The 17,834-nt window shown below is 38.3% G+C and overlaps 1 protein-coding gene across 1 annotated transcript in view; it reads right to left on the minus strand.

The window, feature by feature from the left end:
• The window catches only part of PTER (phosphotriesterase related), a 68,766-nt gene that overhangs the window by 15,152 nt on the left and 35,780 nt on the right, over positions 1-17,834 (minus strand). Inside the window, exon 3 of the mRNA XM_077772447.1 lies at positions 16,499-16,764. Coding sequence (XP_077628573.1) covers positions 16,499-16,764 — 266 coding nt within the window. The remainder of the gene's footprint in view (positions 1-16,498; positions 16,765-17,834) is intronic.

The following is a 17,834-nucleotide window of genomic DNA, read 5'->3' on the forward strand; positions in this document are numbered from 1 at the left end:
ACTCAGTGCTCATCATGATAACCGTACTCTTAAACCTCTTCACCCATTTCACCCTCTCTCCCCTCTGGCAACCATCTGTTTGTTACCTAGTTAAGAGCCTGTTTTTTCTGGTTTGTTTGCTATTCTTTTTTCCCCAGTGTTGGTTTGTTTGTATCTTACATTCCACATATGGGTGAAATCATATGGTATTTGTCTTTCTCTGACTGGCTTATTTCACTTAGCACTACACTCTCTAGATCTCTCCATGCTGGGGTTTTGTGTGTGTGTGCGCGCGTGTGTGTGTGTGTGTGTGTGTATGAATAGTATTCCATTAGTGTAAATATACACCATTTCTTCTTTATCCATTCATCTATTGGACACTTGGGTATCTTCCATAGCTTGGCTATTGTACATAATGCTGTAATCAACATAGGGATGCAGATATCCCTTTGAATTCGTGTTTTCATATTCTTTGGGCAAATACCCAGTAGTATGATTCTTGGATCATAGGATGGTTCTATTCTTAATTTTTTTGAGGAACCTCCTTACTGTCTTCCACAGTGGCTGCACCAGTTTGCACTCCCACCAGCAGTGCATGAGAGTTCCTTTTTCTCCACATCCTCACCAACACTTGTTTCTTGACTTAGATTTTAGCTATTCTGACAGCTGTGAGGTAATACCTGACTGTGGTTTTGATTTGTATTTCCCTGATGATGAGTGATGTTGAACATCTTTTCATGTGCCTGTTAGCCATCTGGATGACTTCTGTGGAGAAATATCTTTTGAGGTCTTCTGTCCATTTTTTAATTGGATTGTGTGTGTGTGTGTGTGTGTGTGTGTGTGTGTGTTAAGTTGTATAGGTTCTTTATATATTTTGGATATGAACTCTTTTTTATTGGGTATTTCATTTGCAAGTATCTTTTCCCATTCAGTAGGTTGTCTTTTAGTTTTGCTGATTGTTTCTTTTGCTGTTCAGAAGCTTTTTATTTTGATGAGGTCCTAATAGTTCATTTTTGCTTTTGTTTCCCTTGCCTCTGGAGATATATCTAGAAGATGTTGCTGTGACCAGTGTCAGAGAAATTACTGCTTGTGCTCTTCTCTGAGATTTTTATGGCTTTCATATCTCACATTTAGGTTCTTGACCCATTTTGAGTTTATTTTTATGTATGGTGTAAGAAAATGACCCACTTTCATTCTTTTGCGTGTAGCTGTCCAGTTTTTCAAACATCATTTTTTTCCCCATAGCATACTCTTTTATCCTTGGTCAAAGATTAATTGACCATATAATTTTAAGTTTGTTTCTGGGCTTTCTATTCTGTTCCATTGATCTATGTGTGTATTTTTACTCAAGTACCATGCTGTTTTGATCACTAGAGCTTTGTAATATAACGTAAAGTCTGGAATTATGATAGCTCCAGTTTTGTTTTTCTTTTTCAAGATTGCTTTGGCTATTTAGGGTTTGGGTTTTGTTGTTGTTGTTGTTGTTGTTGTTGTTTTGGTTCCATACAACTTTTAGAATTGCTTGTTCTAATTCTGTGAAAAATGGTGTCATTTTGATAGGGATTGCATTAAATCTGTAGATTGGTTTAGGTAGTATAAACATTTTAACAATAGTTGTTCTTCTAGTCCATGAGTATGGAATATATTTCCATTTGTGTTGCCTTCAATTTCTTCCATCAGAGTTTTATAACTTTCAGAGTATAGGTCTTTTACCTCTTTGGTTAAGTTTATTCCTAGGTTTTTTATTATTTTCATAAATGGAATTATAAATGGAATTGTTTTCTTAGTTTCTCTTTCTGCTGCTTCATTATTAGGGTCTAGAAATGCTATAGATTTCTGTGTGTGATTTTGTATCCTGCAACCTTATTGAATTAATTTATCAGTAGTTTTAGAAGCTTTTTGGTGGAGTCTTTAGGATTTTCTAGATATAGTATTTTGTCATGTGCAAATAATGATAGTTTTACTTCTTCCTTACTTATTTGGATGACTCACTTTTTGTTGTTGTCTGATTGATGTAGCTACGACTTCTAGTACTAAGTTGAATACAAGTGTTGAGAGTGGACATCTTTGTTTCTCGCCCTAAAGGAAAAGCTCTCAGTTTTTCCCCATTGAGTATGATGGTTAGTTTGATGTGACGTTTTCATATAAGACCTTTATTATGTTGATGTATATTCTCTCTAACCCTACTTTGTTGAGAGTTTTTATCATAAATGGAGGTTGTGGTCTGTCACATGCTTTTTCTGTGTCTCTTGAAATGATCTTATGGTTTTTATCCTTTTTCTTCTTGATATGGTATATCAATTTGATTGTTTTGGAAATATTGAACCACCTTTGCGTCCTGAGAATAAATCCCATGTTGATCGTGGTGAATGATTTTTTTTAATGTATTGCTGGACTTGGTTTTCTAATATTTTGATGAGTATTTTTGCACCTATGTCATCAGAGAGATTGGCCTGTGGTTCTCTTTTGTTGTGGTATCTTTATCTGTCTTATGGTTAATGTAGGCCTCATAGAATAGAATTTGGGAGTTTTCCTTCCTCTTCTATTGTTTTGGAATAGTTTGAGAAGAATAGGTTCTAACTGTTCTCTAAATGTTTAGTTGCATTCATCTGTGAAGCCATCCAGTCTTGAATTTTTTGTTTGTTGGGAGTTTTTTGATTAATGATTCAGTTTCTTTGCTAGTAATTGGTTAAAGTTTTCTGTTTCTTCCTGCTTGAGTTTTGGTAGGTTATATGTTTCTAGGAATTGATCCATTTCTTATAGGCTGTCCAAAGGACGGCATATGATTTTTCATAACATTTTCTTACAATCATTTGTATTTCTGTGATATTGATTGTTATTTCTCCTCTGTCATTTCTGATTTTGCTTATTTGAGTTCTCTCTCTCTCTCTCTCTCTCTGTCTCTCTGAATCTGGCTAAGAGGTTTATCAATTTTGTTGATCTTTTCAAAGAACCAGCTACCCCAAGTTTCTTTTGACATGCATTTGCAAGATGTTTCTCCATCCCCTCACTTTCAATCTGCAGATGTCTTTAGGTCTAAAATGAGTCTCTTGTAGGCAACATATAGATGGGTCTTGTTTTAGTTTTTTTTTATTTATTCTGCCACCCTATGTCTTTTGATTAGAGCATTTCATTTACATACAAAGTAATTATTGATAGATATTTATTTATTGCCATTTTGTTAGTTGTTTTGTGGTTATTTCCATAAAATTTCTCTGATCCTTTCTTCTCTTGCTCTCTCTCCTGGTTTGCTGGCTTTCCTTAGTGATATACTTGGATTCCTTTCTCTTTGTCTTTGCATATCTACTACTGATTTTTGATTTGTGGGTACTCTTAGGTTTGTTTATAACATCTTCAGCATATAGCAGTCAATATTAAGTTGACAGTTGCTTAAGTTTTAACCCATGTTTTTATTCTTCTCCCCTCTACCCCATGTTTTGGGTATAGAATATCATATTTTACATCCTTTTATTTTGTGAATCCCTTGACTGATTATTACAGATGTACTTATTTTTACTGTTTTAATGTTTCCTACTTTTCATACTTTTACTTATGGCCTTTCTTTTCTACTCACAGAATCCCCTTTAACATTTCTTGTAAGACTGGTGTAGTGGTCATAAACTCCTTACCTTTGGTTTGTCTGATAAACTCTTTATTTCTCCTTCTATTCTGAATAATAGCCTTGCTGGATAGACTATTCTTGGCTGCAGTTTTTCTCCTGTGAGCACTTTGAATATATCACACCACTTCTTTCTGGCTTGCACAGTTTCTGTTGAAAAAACCGCTGATAGCCTTATAGGGTTTCCCTTATATGAACTGTGTTTCTTTGTTGCTCTTAAGAGTTTTTTAACCAGTACTTTTTACCATTTTAATTACTGTGTCTCTGGTGTGGACCTCCTTGTGTTGATTTGGTGAAGCATTTTCCGTGCCTCCTGGGTCAGGATATCTGTTTCCTTCCGTAGGTTAGGCAAATTTTCAGCTATTATTTCTTCAAATAAGTTTTCTGCCCCCTTTCCTCTCTCCTTCGTTTGGGACCCCTGTTATGTAAATATTATTATGCTCAATGGGATCGCTGGGTTCCCAAAGTCTATTCTCACTTTGCATAATTTCTTTTTCCTCTTACTTGTTCATCTTGATCGCTTTCCATTACTCCATCTTCTAGGCCACGAATTCATTCCTCTGATTCCGGTAGCTTGCTATTTATTCCAACTAGTATATTTTTTTATTTTATTTATTGTGTTCTTCCTCTCTGATTCATTCTTTTTATCTCTTTGTTAAGGATCTCACTGATGTCCTCCACTCTTTTCTCAAGTCCAGTATGATCATTACTTAAAATTCTTTACCAGGTATATAATTCATCTCCATTTTGCTTAAGTCTCTTGCTGTAATTTTGTCCTGGTTTTTTTGTTTGTTTGTTTGTTTGTTTTGTTTTGTTTTGTTTTGTTTCCATTTGGAACATATTCCTGTCTCTTCATTTTGTTTTACTCTCCGTGTTTCTCTGTGTTTGGAAAGTCAACGATATCTCCTGCCCTTGAAAGCGGTGACCTGATGAAGAAGAGGACTGTGGCGCCTGCAGTTCTGTTGCCCAGCACCTGGCATGTCAGGAGGCGTCTCCTATATGTGCTGCACGTGCCCTGCTGTCGTGGCCTGGCTGCCCTTCCCCTCAATCCAGCTGTCTACAGAGGCTCTCTTTGCCTCTTGTGGGCAGTGTTTGGTCCCTGGCTGGCATGGGACGTGCACTTTTAACAAGGTGCACACCAGGAGCCGTGGCTGCACGGACAGGGCACACAGTCTTTACCAAGTGTCGCCCCGGGCTGCTGCAGAGCCCACCTTCACCTCTGCCGCTGCTGCTGCCAGCACCGAGGCCCCACAAAGCGTGCTGCTCAGGAGACACGGTGTTGGCAAGGTTTGCAGTGGTCTTCTGGGGGAGGGGAGCCTAGCACGGGGAATGAAGCAAGCATCCCTGGGAAGAGCAGATGCACTGAGGCATCGGTGGGCGTGGCTTGGTGTAAGCAAGTTAGGTAGTCAGCGGCAGTGCCATGCTGGTTCCCACAGGTGGCTGTGTGTTTAGTCTTGGGNCCCTGCCCCTGTGACATGCTCTGGGATGAGTGAATAGCTCTCCCTCCCATATGCTCCAGGCACTTTTCAAACTGCTGCTTCCAGGCTCTATCTCTGTGGGCTGTTTGTTGTGCTCCTTAAGGACAAGGAGTCAGCTTCCTATCTCCCTTTGGTTCTGCCAGAACTGAGTCCTCTGATTTTTAACATTCCAGGCTTTAAGGGCACCTGGGTGACTCAGTCACTTATCTGCCTCTGGCTCAGGTCATGATCTCACAGTTTGTGAGTTCAAGCCCCACATGGGGCTCTATGCTGAGAGCTCAGAGCCAGGAGCCGGCTTCGGATTCTGTCTCCCTCTCTTTCTGTCCCTCTCACGCTCGTGCTCTGTCTCTCTCTCTCTCTCAAAAATAGATAAATATTAAAACAATTTAAAATTCCAGGCTTTAAATCCCTCTGGTTGGAAGATCTCACCAAATTTGGCCCCTCTTGATTTCAAAGTCAAACATTATAGAAATTTGTCTTCCCCACATAGGCCCCCCCACCCCAGCCCCTCCACCACATATTAGTCTATCTCTCTTCCCTCTCCACGCTGATTCCTCCCCCAACCTCCCAGGACAACGAGTACATTTGGCTCCACACCATGTCTCCATGCCTCATACCCTCTTTGATGTGGCCTCTTCTCTACCTTTAATGGTGGAGTTGGTTCTGGTAATCTTTGGGTCACTTTCTGGATTATTTATGCTGATGTGTTATTGAGTTGTATTTTGTGGGACCAGGCAAGCCTCCTACTGAATAAGGTAAACTCTTAATGTGTGATCTAAATATTGCCTGTGGTTAGAAAGTGTACTTTGTTATTTCAGTTAACTATTTCCTAGAAACTTGGGCTTCACACAAACTCAAAACCATCAATGATAACAGTGCATTCACATGAACACACTAGTTTATTCCATATATGTATTTAAAGATTCACTTATGTTAAAGGATTACGTTTATAGGACAATCTTTTCAATGTGAGAAAACCACTGGGAATGAAAAGCAATAGAAAAACAATTCATACTGTAAGGTATTCATAGTATTCCCCATCATCTAGATCTGAACAGGCAACTTCCTCGCGCTTGGGTCCACACCATACAGAGATATTAAATGACATCATAGAAGGAATGATGTCACGCTTTCAATATTATGACTTAAGGGAGGCTTACGCAAAAGAACAGATGGCTGCAAGAGAGAAAACCCTCATTTAAATTAGACTAACACCAGAAGCTGGCTCTGAATTGCGAAATGTAATTAAAACTTTATTTTAAAATGCATTTCACAGTTTATATACCCTAGGAAGAGCTTTTTACCATATGAACTTTCCAGCTGCCACACAGCACAAAGGAGGTTGCGTTTTTCTTGTAAGGCAGTCCACCGTTCAGGGACGATGGTATTGAGAAAAGTAAAGATAAATCTCATAGACGGGGCAATCCTATTTGTTAAAATGTCACATTTCATGGGAATAGTGTCGGAATAGTGAAAAATTACTTTAGAAAAAAAATTTCTGGTAGAAGGTTTGGGTGGGTATAATGTACTAGAGAGAATGTCTGACCCATGCCTTCTATGGCCCTGACGTGGACTGATCTGCCCAAATGTCTGTAAAGAGCACAATTTGGGATACTCCACAAGTATCAATTACCAGCATTACTTAATTGCATTTTATTTGGCGTTACTTATGTATCTTAAGAAGTTCTGCTACATTTCAATCTGTCAAACATTTGTCTGCACTTTTTTTTTCTTATTAAAGAGGTCCTGCAATGAAAGGAAATCCATGGTAAACACTAAGAGGGCAAGAATACTAATACTGCATTAGGGTTAGGAGTAATTTTTCTTAACCCCTTTTGACAGATGAGAAGGACTTGAAGGCTTAAGTGACTTTCTCAAGATCAGGCAAATAAGGGCCGTTGTCCAAACTGGAAATTAAGCAACATGACTCCAGTACCCTGTTTCTCCATTGTCTCATGCACAGAATATAGAATAGAATGGATACACACACACTGATAAAGGAATAGTTGCTTCCAATGTCCTCACACACTTGTAACCTGAAATATATGCAGTGCTTGTGTTTCTGCCAGTGAGAACTCTCTACCCACCAGTGTAGATTTTTATATAAAATTCAGCCCCAGCCATACACGTTATATACATGTGGCCAGAAAGACATACTTTCAAAGCACCTCGGGGTTTGTTTTTTTTTCTTTTCTCTAGTTTTTCTTTCCTGTCATCTGCCATAGAGATAGCAGAAGAAATGTCAGTGGACATTAGTAAATTCAAAAAAGGGAGTGTTATTAGTAAATATCTTCTTTTTAAAAACTCTCACTTGCTTATCAGGCCCCTACTTTGTGGCCTGAACTGATTTCTTTAATTTTCTATTCCGTGGTAGGATCTGAGCCAATATGACTAAATAAGTTGTCTGTACTATAAATAATGTGCACCATGCACATACTCTCCTGTGTGTACTCGCTCCTCTCAGGCATGCTCTCCTTATGCACATAATGCATGCATATGCATAATGCTAATAATAAACTGTTAAGAAATACAGCATTGTACACACAGGATGCTAAATGTTATAAACCATTTTGTGTGCATAGCATTCCAATTGTTCTTTCTTTAAAATCCTGGCAATCTATTTAAGTATGTAAGGATGTTTTGCTCAATTTAAGTTTGCCAAACATTTGCCTGGAGTTGTTTTTGAATGGTTTCATGTTAATTCACTAGTATTCCTGGGAATTAAAAGGGTACAGTTCCATGGATCCCAGATCATTTTTTCGTGGCTTTTCAAAGACATCCTTAAGGTTAAAAGTCACCATAATTATAATTCAGTAATCATTTTGAAGGCAGTGTCCCTGCTACATTCCAGTGTCTGGTACATGGTAATAAGGTACTCAGTAAATATTTGTTGAGTGAATTGAATAAATGAATGAATGAAGTAATAGTCCATGCTCTTACTTCATCTAATTAAATGTATGAAAAAATATTTCGAAATTGTATCCTATAAAGAGTTAGGTGAATCTGGCGTGAATAATCAGAGGTACGGAGAATAAAATGTGTTATTAGTCCATCGCTTGTGCTCGCCGTTCTCTTTCAGAACCCTTGGGTCAAATTCTTCTACCTTCCAGAGGCAGCAATTTTCAAAGAGAGAGGTGGGCTGTTTTCCTGCACTTAATTATTATTGTGCCCCTAATCAAACTCTAGGCCCTGGATTCCCATCAAAGCTCTGTGGTTTGTTAGATAGATAACCACGTAGAAAAAAAGACTGAGGCACAGCACCTGTCTTTTGCCCTCCCGGGGGCTCAAAACTTAATCAGTAAATAGTACCAAATGCCTTCCAGCCATATTCCTTTACCCAGTGTTCACTGGTAATGAAAAAACTGTGTTGTCACAAAAATACCTACAGCTACTCTATAGTACATTAAGGATAAAATTTCCATGGAGATGCACTGCATGGGGTATCTTCTTTAATCACATACACCCAATGTTAGACCGGGGCAGATGCAGTGCTGTGATTACATGCCAACTGGAAGTGCGGATAGAGTTTTAACAGGTAGTAAAATTACACAAAATGATTAAAAGGCACAAAGCCTATGTGGATTAACAACCCAAACAGGGACGCTTAGGTGCTGGTGTTATTTTCCAATAACTGTTGACTTTGGGTGACGATAACTGTCAAGGGCAGCCCCCTGCAGGGCTCCCTAGGGCTAAATTCCCAGCATTCCGCAGGCAGTCCACAGGCCCATATTTCTTAAAGAGAACAGATGGTTAGGGGAGGGCCTAGACACAGAAGCAGATTTATCTTGTCAGATTGTTATCTCCAGGTAAATGACCTTAAGCAGGTCACACGTGGTCACGTGACAGCAGCGTGGTTCAGAGGTGTCCTGAGATGTCTGCCATTCATTAACTCTTCCCTCTCAGAGTCCCACCTGCTCCTTTTGGATAGGTAGATAACAGTTTTGCTATTATTGTTGTTGTTGTTGTTGTGTGTGTGTGTGTGTGTGTGTGTGTGTAAACATGCATTTTAAGATAAAATGCCTTATGCAAGAATGCTAGTGAAGATTTATATACTTTCAAAATATTTCATTGCTTTAACGCGATTGCGTCCATGCTGGAATATTGCTATTTTGTATTCTCAAAGGATAGAAGTCTCACTCTGAGGGGATAAATGCACCAATTTTATACGTGGTCAAGGAGCAGCCACGGGGCAGAGCCAGCGCCTTCACTGGTTACCTGGCAATCAGAACAGCCTGTGGGTTCCGAGCCTTCTCTTTTATGCCTAAAAGGGCATGGTGGGAGAAATGAACGATTCTGTGTTTTGTTCCGTTTTGTTTTCCGTGGAGGCCTTGTTTTCAGAATGCTCTTCTTTTTTTGTGTGTTGTCTGTGCATTTTGTTGCATGAAATACATGCTCTTTTGTGATTTGTCCCCATTAGAAAAGCTAGAGACGTTGCCCTTTCAGTACAGATCAGATTGCGTGCACAGCCCAGCAGACCTCCGGGAGTCTGTGAAAGGCTGACCTAGTCACACTTCAGCCTGGCAACTCTCTTGCTGTGAACACCCACATTGAAAAGCTCAAGTGGCTGGCATCTGCCTCCCTGATTATGTTTTTTTTTTTCCTGTTACTTTATCCCATTTGTTTTTCCAAATGCACGACTTTTTCTGAAGCCATTTTGCCCAGTTGCCTCTCACTGAAATGTTCCTACTTGTATGTATTTCAGGCACTGGCACCCTGCATGGTCCCTAATATAGGTACAGAATGGGTGGCTGCTCGAGAAATGGTCTCGGGATTTTCTAGGATGCTCCGAATCTGTCTCATGCCAGGCCAACCTCTCAGCTCCACCCTGACCCATTCTACAGGGAGGCGCTGGGATGGCAACCCCTGAAAATCAGATAATGTACTGTTGTTGTTTAAAAAAAATATGCGTACATGTACATATATATGTTATTTGATTTTATGAGCAAAGATGTCCTACTGTACTAGGAGTGTGATTTATTTCACAATTTCCAACAAAATGAGAATTAAAAAGATTCTTCTTTAAGAATCACCATGAGCCGGTTCAAGGAGTATGGCAGACTAAATGTTCAGAGAAAGCCCCTCCAGCATCGTGCATGTACAACACGGAATAAAATGAAAGGGAAAAAATAATCATATTTTTAAAGGCTTGATGAGGCTGGTGGAGAAGTAAAGGACGTTCTCACGGTGCAGACATAACAGGAGAGCAGAGAAATTGAGAGGTTAGGGGAGGCCTAGAGTGTTCATTTGCCTGGCAGGGAGGGGACAGCAGTAGGCTAATGGGCCAACGGGTGACAGAGAGCAGCCTGGATAAGGTGGGAGGTAAACTGGAGACACAGTTCCCATCAGTACAGAGGGGGAGTGCTCCCTCACCCCAGACAACACCCATGTGGGCAGAAGAGATAAAAAACCGGGTCCACAGAGGGAGTCTTCGGAAGTTATATGCCTTTCTCAATCTTGTCTTCTGGTGAAAGGCAAGCAGATTGAGAAAAAAATGTCTCCAGTGAGAAGGCATAACCACAAGCCCACCCTCTCTGAGTTTAGGGGCCAGAATTCACGGAACCTGTGTGGTCTAAACTCCTCGAGTCAAAAGTTTAAGCAGTCACACACATACATACAAAATACTGTATGACTTGAATGAGGTACCTAGAGTCATCAGATTCATAGAATGGTGGGTGCCATGGCCGGTGGGGAGAAGTGGGGTGCTGTTCAATGGGTACAGAGTTTCAGTTTTGCAAGATGAAAAGAGTTCTGCAGATCGGCTGCACGACAACATGAATGTATCTGATACCACTAAACTTTTACCTCAAATTGGGTAAGATGGTAAGTTTTATACTACCAGTACTTTGCCACAAATCAACATTTTTTATTTAAAAAATTTTGAGTCTTAAGTAGTCCCAGATTGCCAATGCCACCTAACTGCCTACAAGAAACAAACAAACGAGAAAAAAAAATATCTTCCAACCTAGGACTCCTAATAATTTCCAAGGAATCCAAGATCACAATAACATTTCTTTTTTGATAAGAGAAAACAACCTCATGTGAATAAAAGCCAGAAGAACCAACAAACTATAAAATTGGGAGTGGGGGGAAAGACATTAGAAATTAGATTTATTTCCATGCTCCTGGATAGGAAGAACAAATATTGTTAAAATGTCAATATTGCCCAAAGCAATCTACATATTCAATGCAATTCCTATCAAAATAATACCAGCATTATTCCCAGAGCCAGAATAAACAATCCTAAAATTTCTATGAAAACAGGAAAGGCCCCTAATAGCCAAAGCAATCTTGAAAAAAGCAGAAGGCATGACAATTCCGGACTTCAAGCTGTATTACAAAGCTGTAATCATCAAGACAGTATGGTACGGGCACAAAACAGACACTGAGATCAATAGAGCAGAATAGAGAACCCAGAAATGGACCCACAAATGTATGGCCAACTCATCTGTGACAAAGCAGGAAAGAATATCCAATGGAATAAATACAGTCTCTTCAGCAAGTGGTACTGGGAAAACTGGGCAGCGACATGCAGAAAAATGAACCGGGACCACTTTCTTACACCATACACCGGAATAAACTCAAAATAGATTAAAGACTTAAATGTAACACAGGAAGCCATCAAAATCCTCGAGAAGAAAGCAGGCCAAAACCTCTTTGACCATGGTCACAGCAGCTTCTTACTCAACACATCTCCAGAGGCAAGGGAAACAAAAGCAAAAACGAACTACTGGGACCTCATCAAAATAAAAAGCTTCTGCACAGCAAAGGAAACAATCAGCAAAACTAAAAGCCAACCAGTGGAATGGGAGAAGGTATTTGCAAATGACTGTCAGATAAAGGGTTAGTAATCCAAAATCTAGAACTTATCAAACTCAACACCCAAAAAAGCAAATAATCCAGTGAAGAAATTGGCAAAAGACATGAATAGACACTTCTCCAAAGAGGACATCTAGATGGCCAACTGACACATGAAAAGATGCTCAACATGACTCAGCATCAGGGAAATACAAATCAAAACCACAATGAGATACCACCTCACACCTGTCAGAATGGGTAACATTAACAACTCAGGCAACAACAGATGTTGGTGAGGATGCAGAGAAGGAGGATCTCTTTTGTACTGCGGTGGGAATGCAAACTGGTGCAGCCACTCTGGAAAACAGTATGGAGGTTCCTCAAAAAATTAAAAACAGAACTACTCCAGCAATTACACTACTAGGTATTTATCCAAGAGATACAGGTATGCTGTTTCGAAGGGACACATACACTCCAATGTTTATAGCAGCGCTATCAACAATAGCCATAGTATGGAAAGAGCCTAAATGTCCATCAATGGATGACTAGATAAAGAATATGACTAGATAAAGAATATATATATATACCACACACACACACACACACACAGTGGAGTATTACGTGGCAATCAAAAAGAATGAAGTCTTGCCATTTACATCTACATGGATGGAACTATAAGCTGTTATGCTAAGTGAAATTAGTCAGTCAGAGAAAGACAAATATCATATGACTTCACTCATATGAGCACTTTAAGACACAGAACAGATGAACATAAGGGAAGGGAAGCAAAAATAATATAAAAACAGGGAGAGGGACAACACATAACAGACTCTTAAATATAGAGAACAAGCAGAGGGTTACTGAAGGGGTTGTGGGGGGGGATGGGCTAAATGGGTCAGGGGCATTAAGGGATCTACTCCTGAAATCATTGTTGCACCATATACTAACTTGGATATAAAGTAAAACAGTGAATTTTAAAAAAAGAAATTAGATTTCTTGATCACAAGGTAAATATTGTATGTTTAATATTTTTTAAAGATTTAATTGTAAACCTATTGAAGGAAGAAGAAATTATCAGATTAACCAAGCAGATTTAAAAAGTAAACAAAGAGAACTTATATAATTTTTTTAAAAAAGGAGTATGGTTTCAGGTGTTACTTTCTTTTTTTTTTTTTTTAGTTTATTTATTTATTTTGAGAGAAAGAGTATAAGCTGGAAAGGGGAAGAGAGAGGGAGAGACAGAATCCCAAGCAGGCTCTGCACTGACAGTGTTCCCGATGCGGGGCTCAAACTCACGAATCATGAGATCATGACCTGAGCTAAGATCAAGAGTCAGACACTTAACCGGGTGAGCCACCCAGGCACCCCTATTCTTAATACTATAAACCAAATTGATAAGCTAGGCAACAGACTGATTTTGCTGGAGAGGGAAGTAGAAAATAAGAAGATAGAACTTTAAGAAAAATAGCTCAAATATGCAAATGGATGGAAATATGAAGGAGATGTTAAGAGACTTGCAGGACAGGTAATAAGATCCTACACCTATCAAATTGGAGTTTATGATGCAAATAATCAAGAAGATACAGATGAAACAGTGTTTGAAGAGACAATGGCTAAAGTCTTCCAGAAACAATGAAAACTACATTTTCATATCCAGGAATCCCAAGCATACACCATAAGAAGAAATTCCCACTGAGATAGATCGTAGTGTAAATACATACTACCAGAGACAAAGAGGTTAAAAACAGAAAGAAAAGGCAGATTACTTCAAAGGAAACATAAATAGGTTCAGCTGACTTATGAAGGGCAATAACATACATAGGTTGGTGATGGAATATCTTTAAAGGGCTTAGAAAAACTTTTAAGTAGAATTGTCTACTTTAATTATTATAAATTACCTTTTCTACTTAATTACCTCTTATGAATGAAGGAATGAAGACATTTTCAGATACATACAATCTAAGTATTTATTACCAAAACAGATACACATCAAAGGAACTTCAAGTGATGTACCTAAGGAAATTCAAGGATAAAGAACTGAGATATAAGAGTGAATGGTGAGCAAAGAAAATAGCCAACAGAAAGGCTAATCTAAATACACAGTGACCATCTATGTGTCTTATGATAGTAAAATAATGTCTAATCACTGGGATTAGAAAAAGAAAATAGACACACATTCTGGAAAAATATAGTATATAACTTAGATGGTAAATGATTGAAATCGAAGGGTTCTAGGGTCTTTGTCTTACCAGGAAGGTTAATAAAAAATTCATTTTATTTAAAACTTGATATGTTAAATATATGTGTTACATTTTCTATCATAACCACTGATAGGATAGAAATAGTATATATACCTTCCAAAGTATTAAAGGGGAAAGATAAAATGAGGAAGCAAAAAAAAATCGATAAAAGAAATCAAGAAAGAATAACATTAACTATGACAAAAAGAAAAGGTGGAATACACATTTTAGTAAACATGGTCAAAGTAAATAAATTGAATTTTTCATATAAAAGAAGAGACTGGGTATAACCCAATACCCAGTCACATGCCCCTTATGTAAAACACATCTAAATCATAAAACTAACACAGAAAGATCAGTATAGTCACATTAGCATCAGATAAAATAGCCTTTCAAACAAAAAGCATGACTCAAATTACTAGAGATAAAGCAATTCAATATACATTGAAATAAATTTCAATTCACCAGAAAGGTAAAACAACTTGTGATAGCATAGCTTCAAATATATATATATNTTCATTTTGTAACCAGCCAATCGAGCAGTCACAAAGTCAGTAGGAATATACAATATTTGAACATGGTTAATTTAATACCTGTAGTCTAATGGACCTGTAGAGAGCCTAATAGCAGCAGAATACAAACATTCTCAAGAACCTAAGAAATATTTATGAAATTTAATAATATATATTATCTTACTCATTTGAACAACATACTTCACATTGTTTGAGTATTAAAGAATCATCCTTCTTGATTAAAGGTGCTACATGTGTTCTATATCATACAAGGTAACATTATCAAATACATTATTTTAAATTTGTGTGAACCTACCCTAGATCTCATGGCAAATGGTAGAGTTAAGATTCAAAAGCAGGTGTCTCTGGGCCCAAAGATTCTTTTCTTCATACTATGGTGCCCTATGTCTATGACGGGGATCTGGAAGCATCCCTCTATTTTATCAGTGTGACCAGAAGATTTTGAAAATAGCCCTGCATGCATTGTTCTTGATACCAACCCAGTTGCCAGGAAAATTGCCTTTACCTTGCTGTTCTCGGTCTCTCCATTAATATTGGCTTCTCTCTTCTGCCACAATTATAACAACTTTTTTCAGTGTAGGCTTTTACAATATTTCTATTAAGTAGAAGCACTTTATCAGTACATTCTGTAGGACTGTTAGTTTGTTAAATAGCTGAATGCCAAGTGTGATAATGAGGATCTACCAGTCTGTTGGTATGGCTTTATTCCAATATGCAAGATAGAAGTAGTTGTAATGTATTATTAGTCTCATTTGTATTGTGTTAATTCCTTAATCAGTTTAATTCCTTAATCAAATGCTAATGTCTAGCCTTTGCAGTTCTGTTAGGCTTCTTCATAAAGGCAACACCTGTTCAGATAGTCACTTGTTCTGCTCACTCCTACACATCTAATGTAATGTGTTGGGGGTTGAGTGGTGGACTCCAGAAAGATATGTCCGTGTTTTAACCCTCTCCCCTTCTGAAAACGACCCTAGCTGGAAAAAGAGTCTGCAGTTGTGATGGAGTGAAGGATCTCGAGATGAGATCGTTCTGGATTTTCTGGGTAGACACTAAATCTAATGATGTGTCCTTCTAAGAAATAAAAGAGGAGAAGACACAGACAGACAGGAGGAAGCCATGTGAAGAAAGAGGTAGAAACTGAAGTTTTATGGCCACAAGCCAAGGAATGTGTAGAACAAGCAGACAGTGGAAGAAGGAAGGTAGTTGTTCCCTGGAGTCTTTGGAACAAGTCTAGTCTTACCAGCACCTGCCTCTGAGACTCTGGCCCCCAGAAATGTGAGAAAGAAATTTCTATTACTTTAAGCCACCCAGCGTCTTCTAATTTGTGATAGTCACTACTGGAACCTAAGAATACTGCCAGACAAATCATTAGACCCATTACTATTATGTTTTTTAACTGCCTTTTCCAAAATTCAGAGGATTCATTTTTTNTTGAATGTTTACATTTATGGTTTTCTCCTCTGAGTGAAACCATTCACTTTCCCTTCCTTTTAGATCTGCAGAGAAAGTCATCCCTCGACTGACAGATTCTGAGCATGTACAATTGGCAGCTACTCTGATATCAGAGACGAAGTACACAGGGACACTTACTATCAAGAGTTAGGGAGGACTCGGTAAATTAAAAGAAATTATTTACACAAAATACCTAGGACACTAACAGACCCAGAATTGGGACACAAAAATGGCATCAATGACTTTTATTAATGTCTATTGTAAAACATTATAAATATTATCATCCAGGTAGTTAGTGGTTTTCTCTAGGTGATTAGTATTTTATTAATCTGACGATATTATTTATTTGATCATCCATAATCATCTGGTGCCTTGGGACTAATTTGGAGATAGTCTGCTTACCTATCAATGTGGGACATAACTGTCTTGGAGACGTCTACACCTGCTTCTTGCAACACTCGGATAATCTGAAATGGTGCGCTGGGATTCCTTCCAGGATGAATAATAACAGGACAGCCCAGCTGAGCCTGAGCATGAGCTGTTGCCTGAAGAACCTTCTTCTCACTCTCTGTCAGAGGCCAGGAGCAACCAATTTCTCCAATGACGCCACACTTGATGCTGGTTCCGTCAGCTCCATGGAGAATTTCATTAATAAGGACATCAGTAAGCTAAGGAAGAGTGAGAAAGAAGATACTTCGTAGACTGTGGCATTAGCAACCCAGAGTCCCCACAGTGAGTGAATGAAATTTATTCGTTTAGTCATTCATGCTTTTAAAAGGTGTGCTCGGTATCCATTCAGTTAATATCGGTCAATGAGAAAGACCAAATCTCAAATTCAACAAGTTATTCTAAGTCAAAGACTCAATAATATCTTACTGTGATTATCTAACAAGAAATTTATGGCTTTAGAAAGCTATAGGGAAAAAGATGTGACTTCATGCAGTACATTCAGATGAGAAAAAAATCTATAATTTAACCTGAGGAACATCTAGAACATAAAAAGATTGCCCTTGAACATGTCAACTGTATTAACTGATTCTTTAATTCTCCCTTATCTATGCATTCCTTGATCCCATACAACATAGGAAATTTATAGTACATGACATTGATATCATATTTTTTGGTTCTTATGTATCTTTACTACAAAGAGTGGTTGGAAGAATGTGTGATAGCTGACCTCAGGATAGTCTTCAGATAATATAGACGTATAAAAAGGTAAAGCGCTGATTGGAAAACAATGCAGTAAGGTTTTGAAATCCGAAGATTTTAATGATTCACTGATTCTTTGCAAACACTATAGGTGACATTCTTTGCCTGTCATGCAGATAATGGAAGACACATACAAATGTATACAATATGCATAAACACATTACGTTACTACCACAGAAAGATAGCACATCTATATGCAAAAAAGATTTCTGGCTAATTCTTTCTTTTTCTCTCTGAAAGATTCACTTCCTTCTGCCCATTCTTGCTCAAGATCATATGATAACAAAAACAGGAATGGATTTTCTTCCCCCACCCCTCCTGTTTTGTAAAAGAAGGAAACATATTCGCAAATGCGCCAAGTCTCTGCCTGCCAAGTTTCACCCTGCAGTGCATTTTTATTGCCGGTTATTATAAAATCCAAAAAGAAGATCGGGGTTACATAACTGAAGTTTATAATGGAAAAATGAGGTTTACAAACAGACTGTAGCACCACCACTGAGCACAGATACAATACGTACAAATCTGAATG

Source organism: Crocuta crocuta, unplaced genomic scaffold (genome assembly GCF_008692635.1).
Source record: "Crocuta crocuta isolate KB4526 unplaced genomic scaffold, BGI_CrCroc_1.0 scaffold96, whole genome shotgun sequence".
NCBI classification, from domain to species: Eukaryota; Metazoa; Chordata; class Mammalia; order Carnivora; family Hyaenidae; genus Crocuta; species Crocuta crocuta.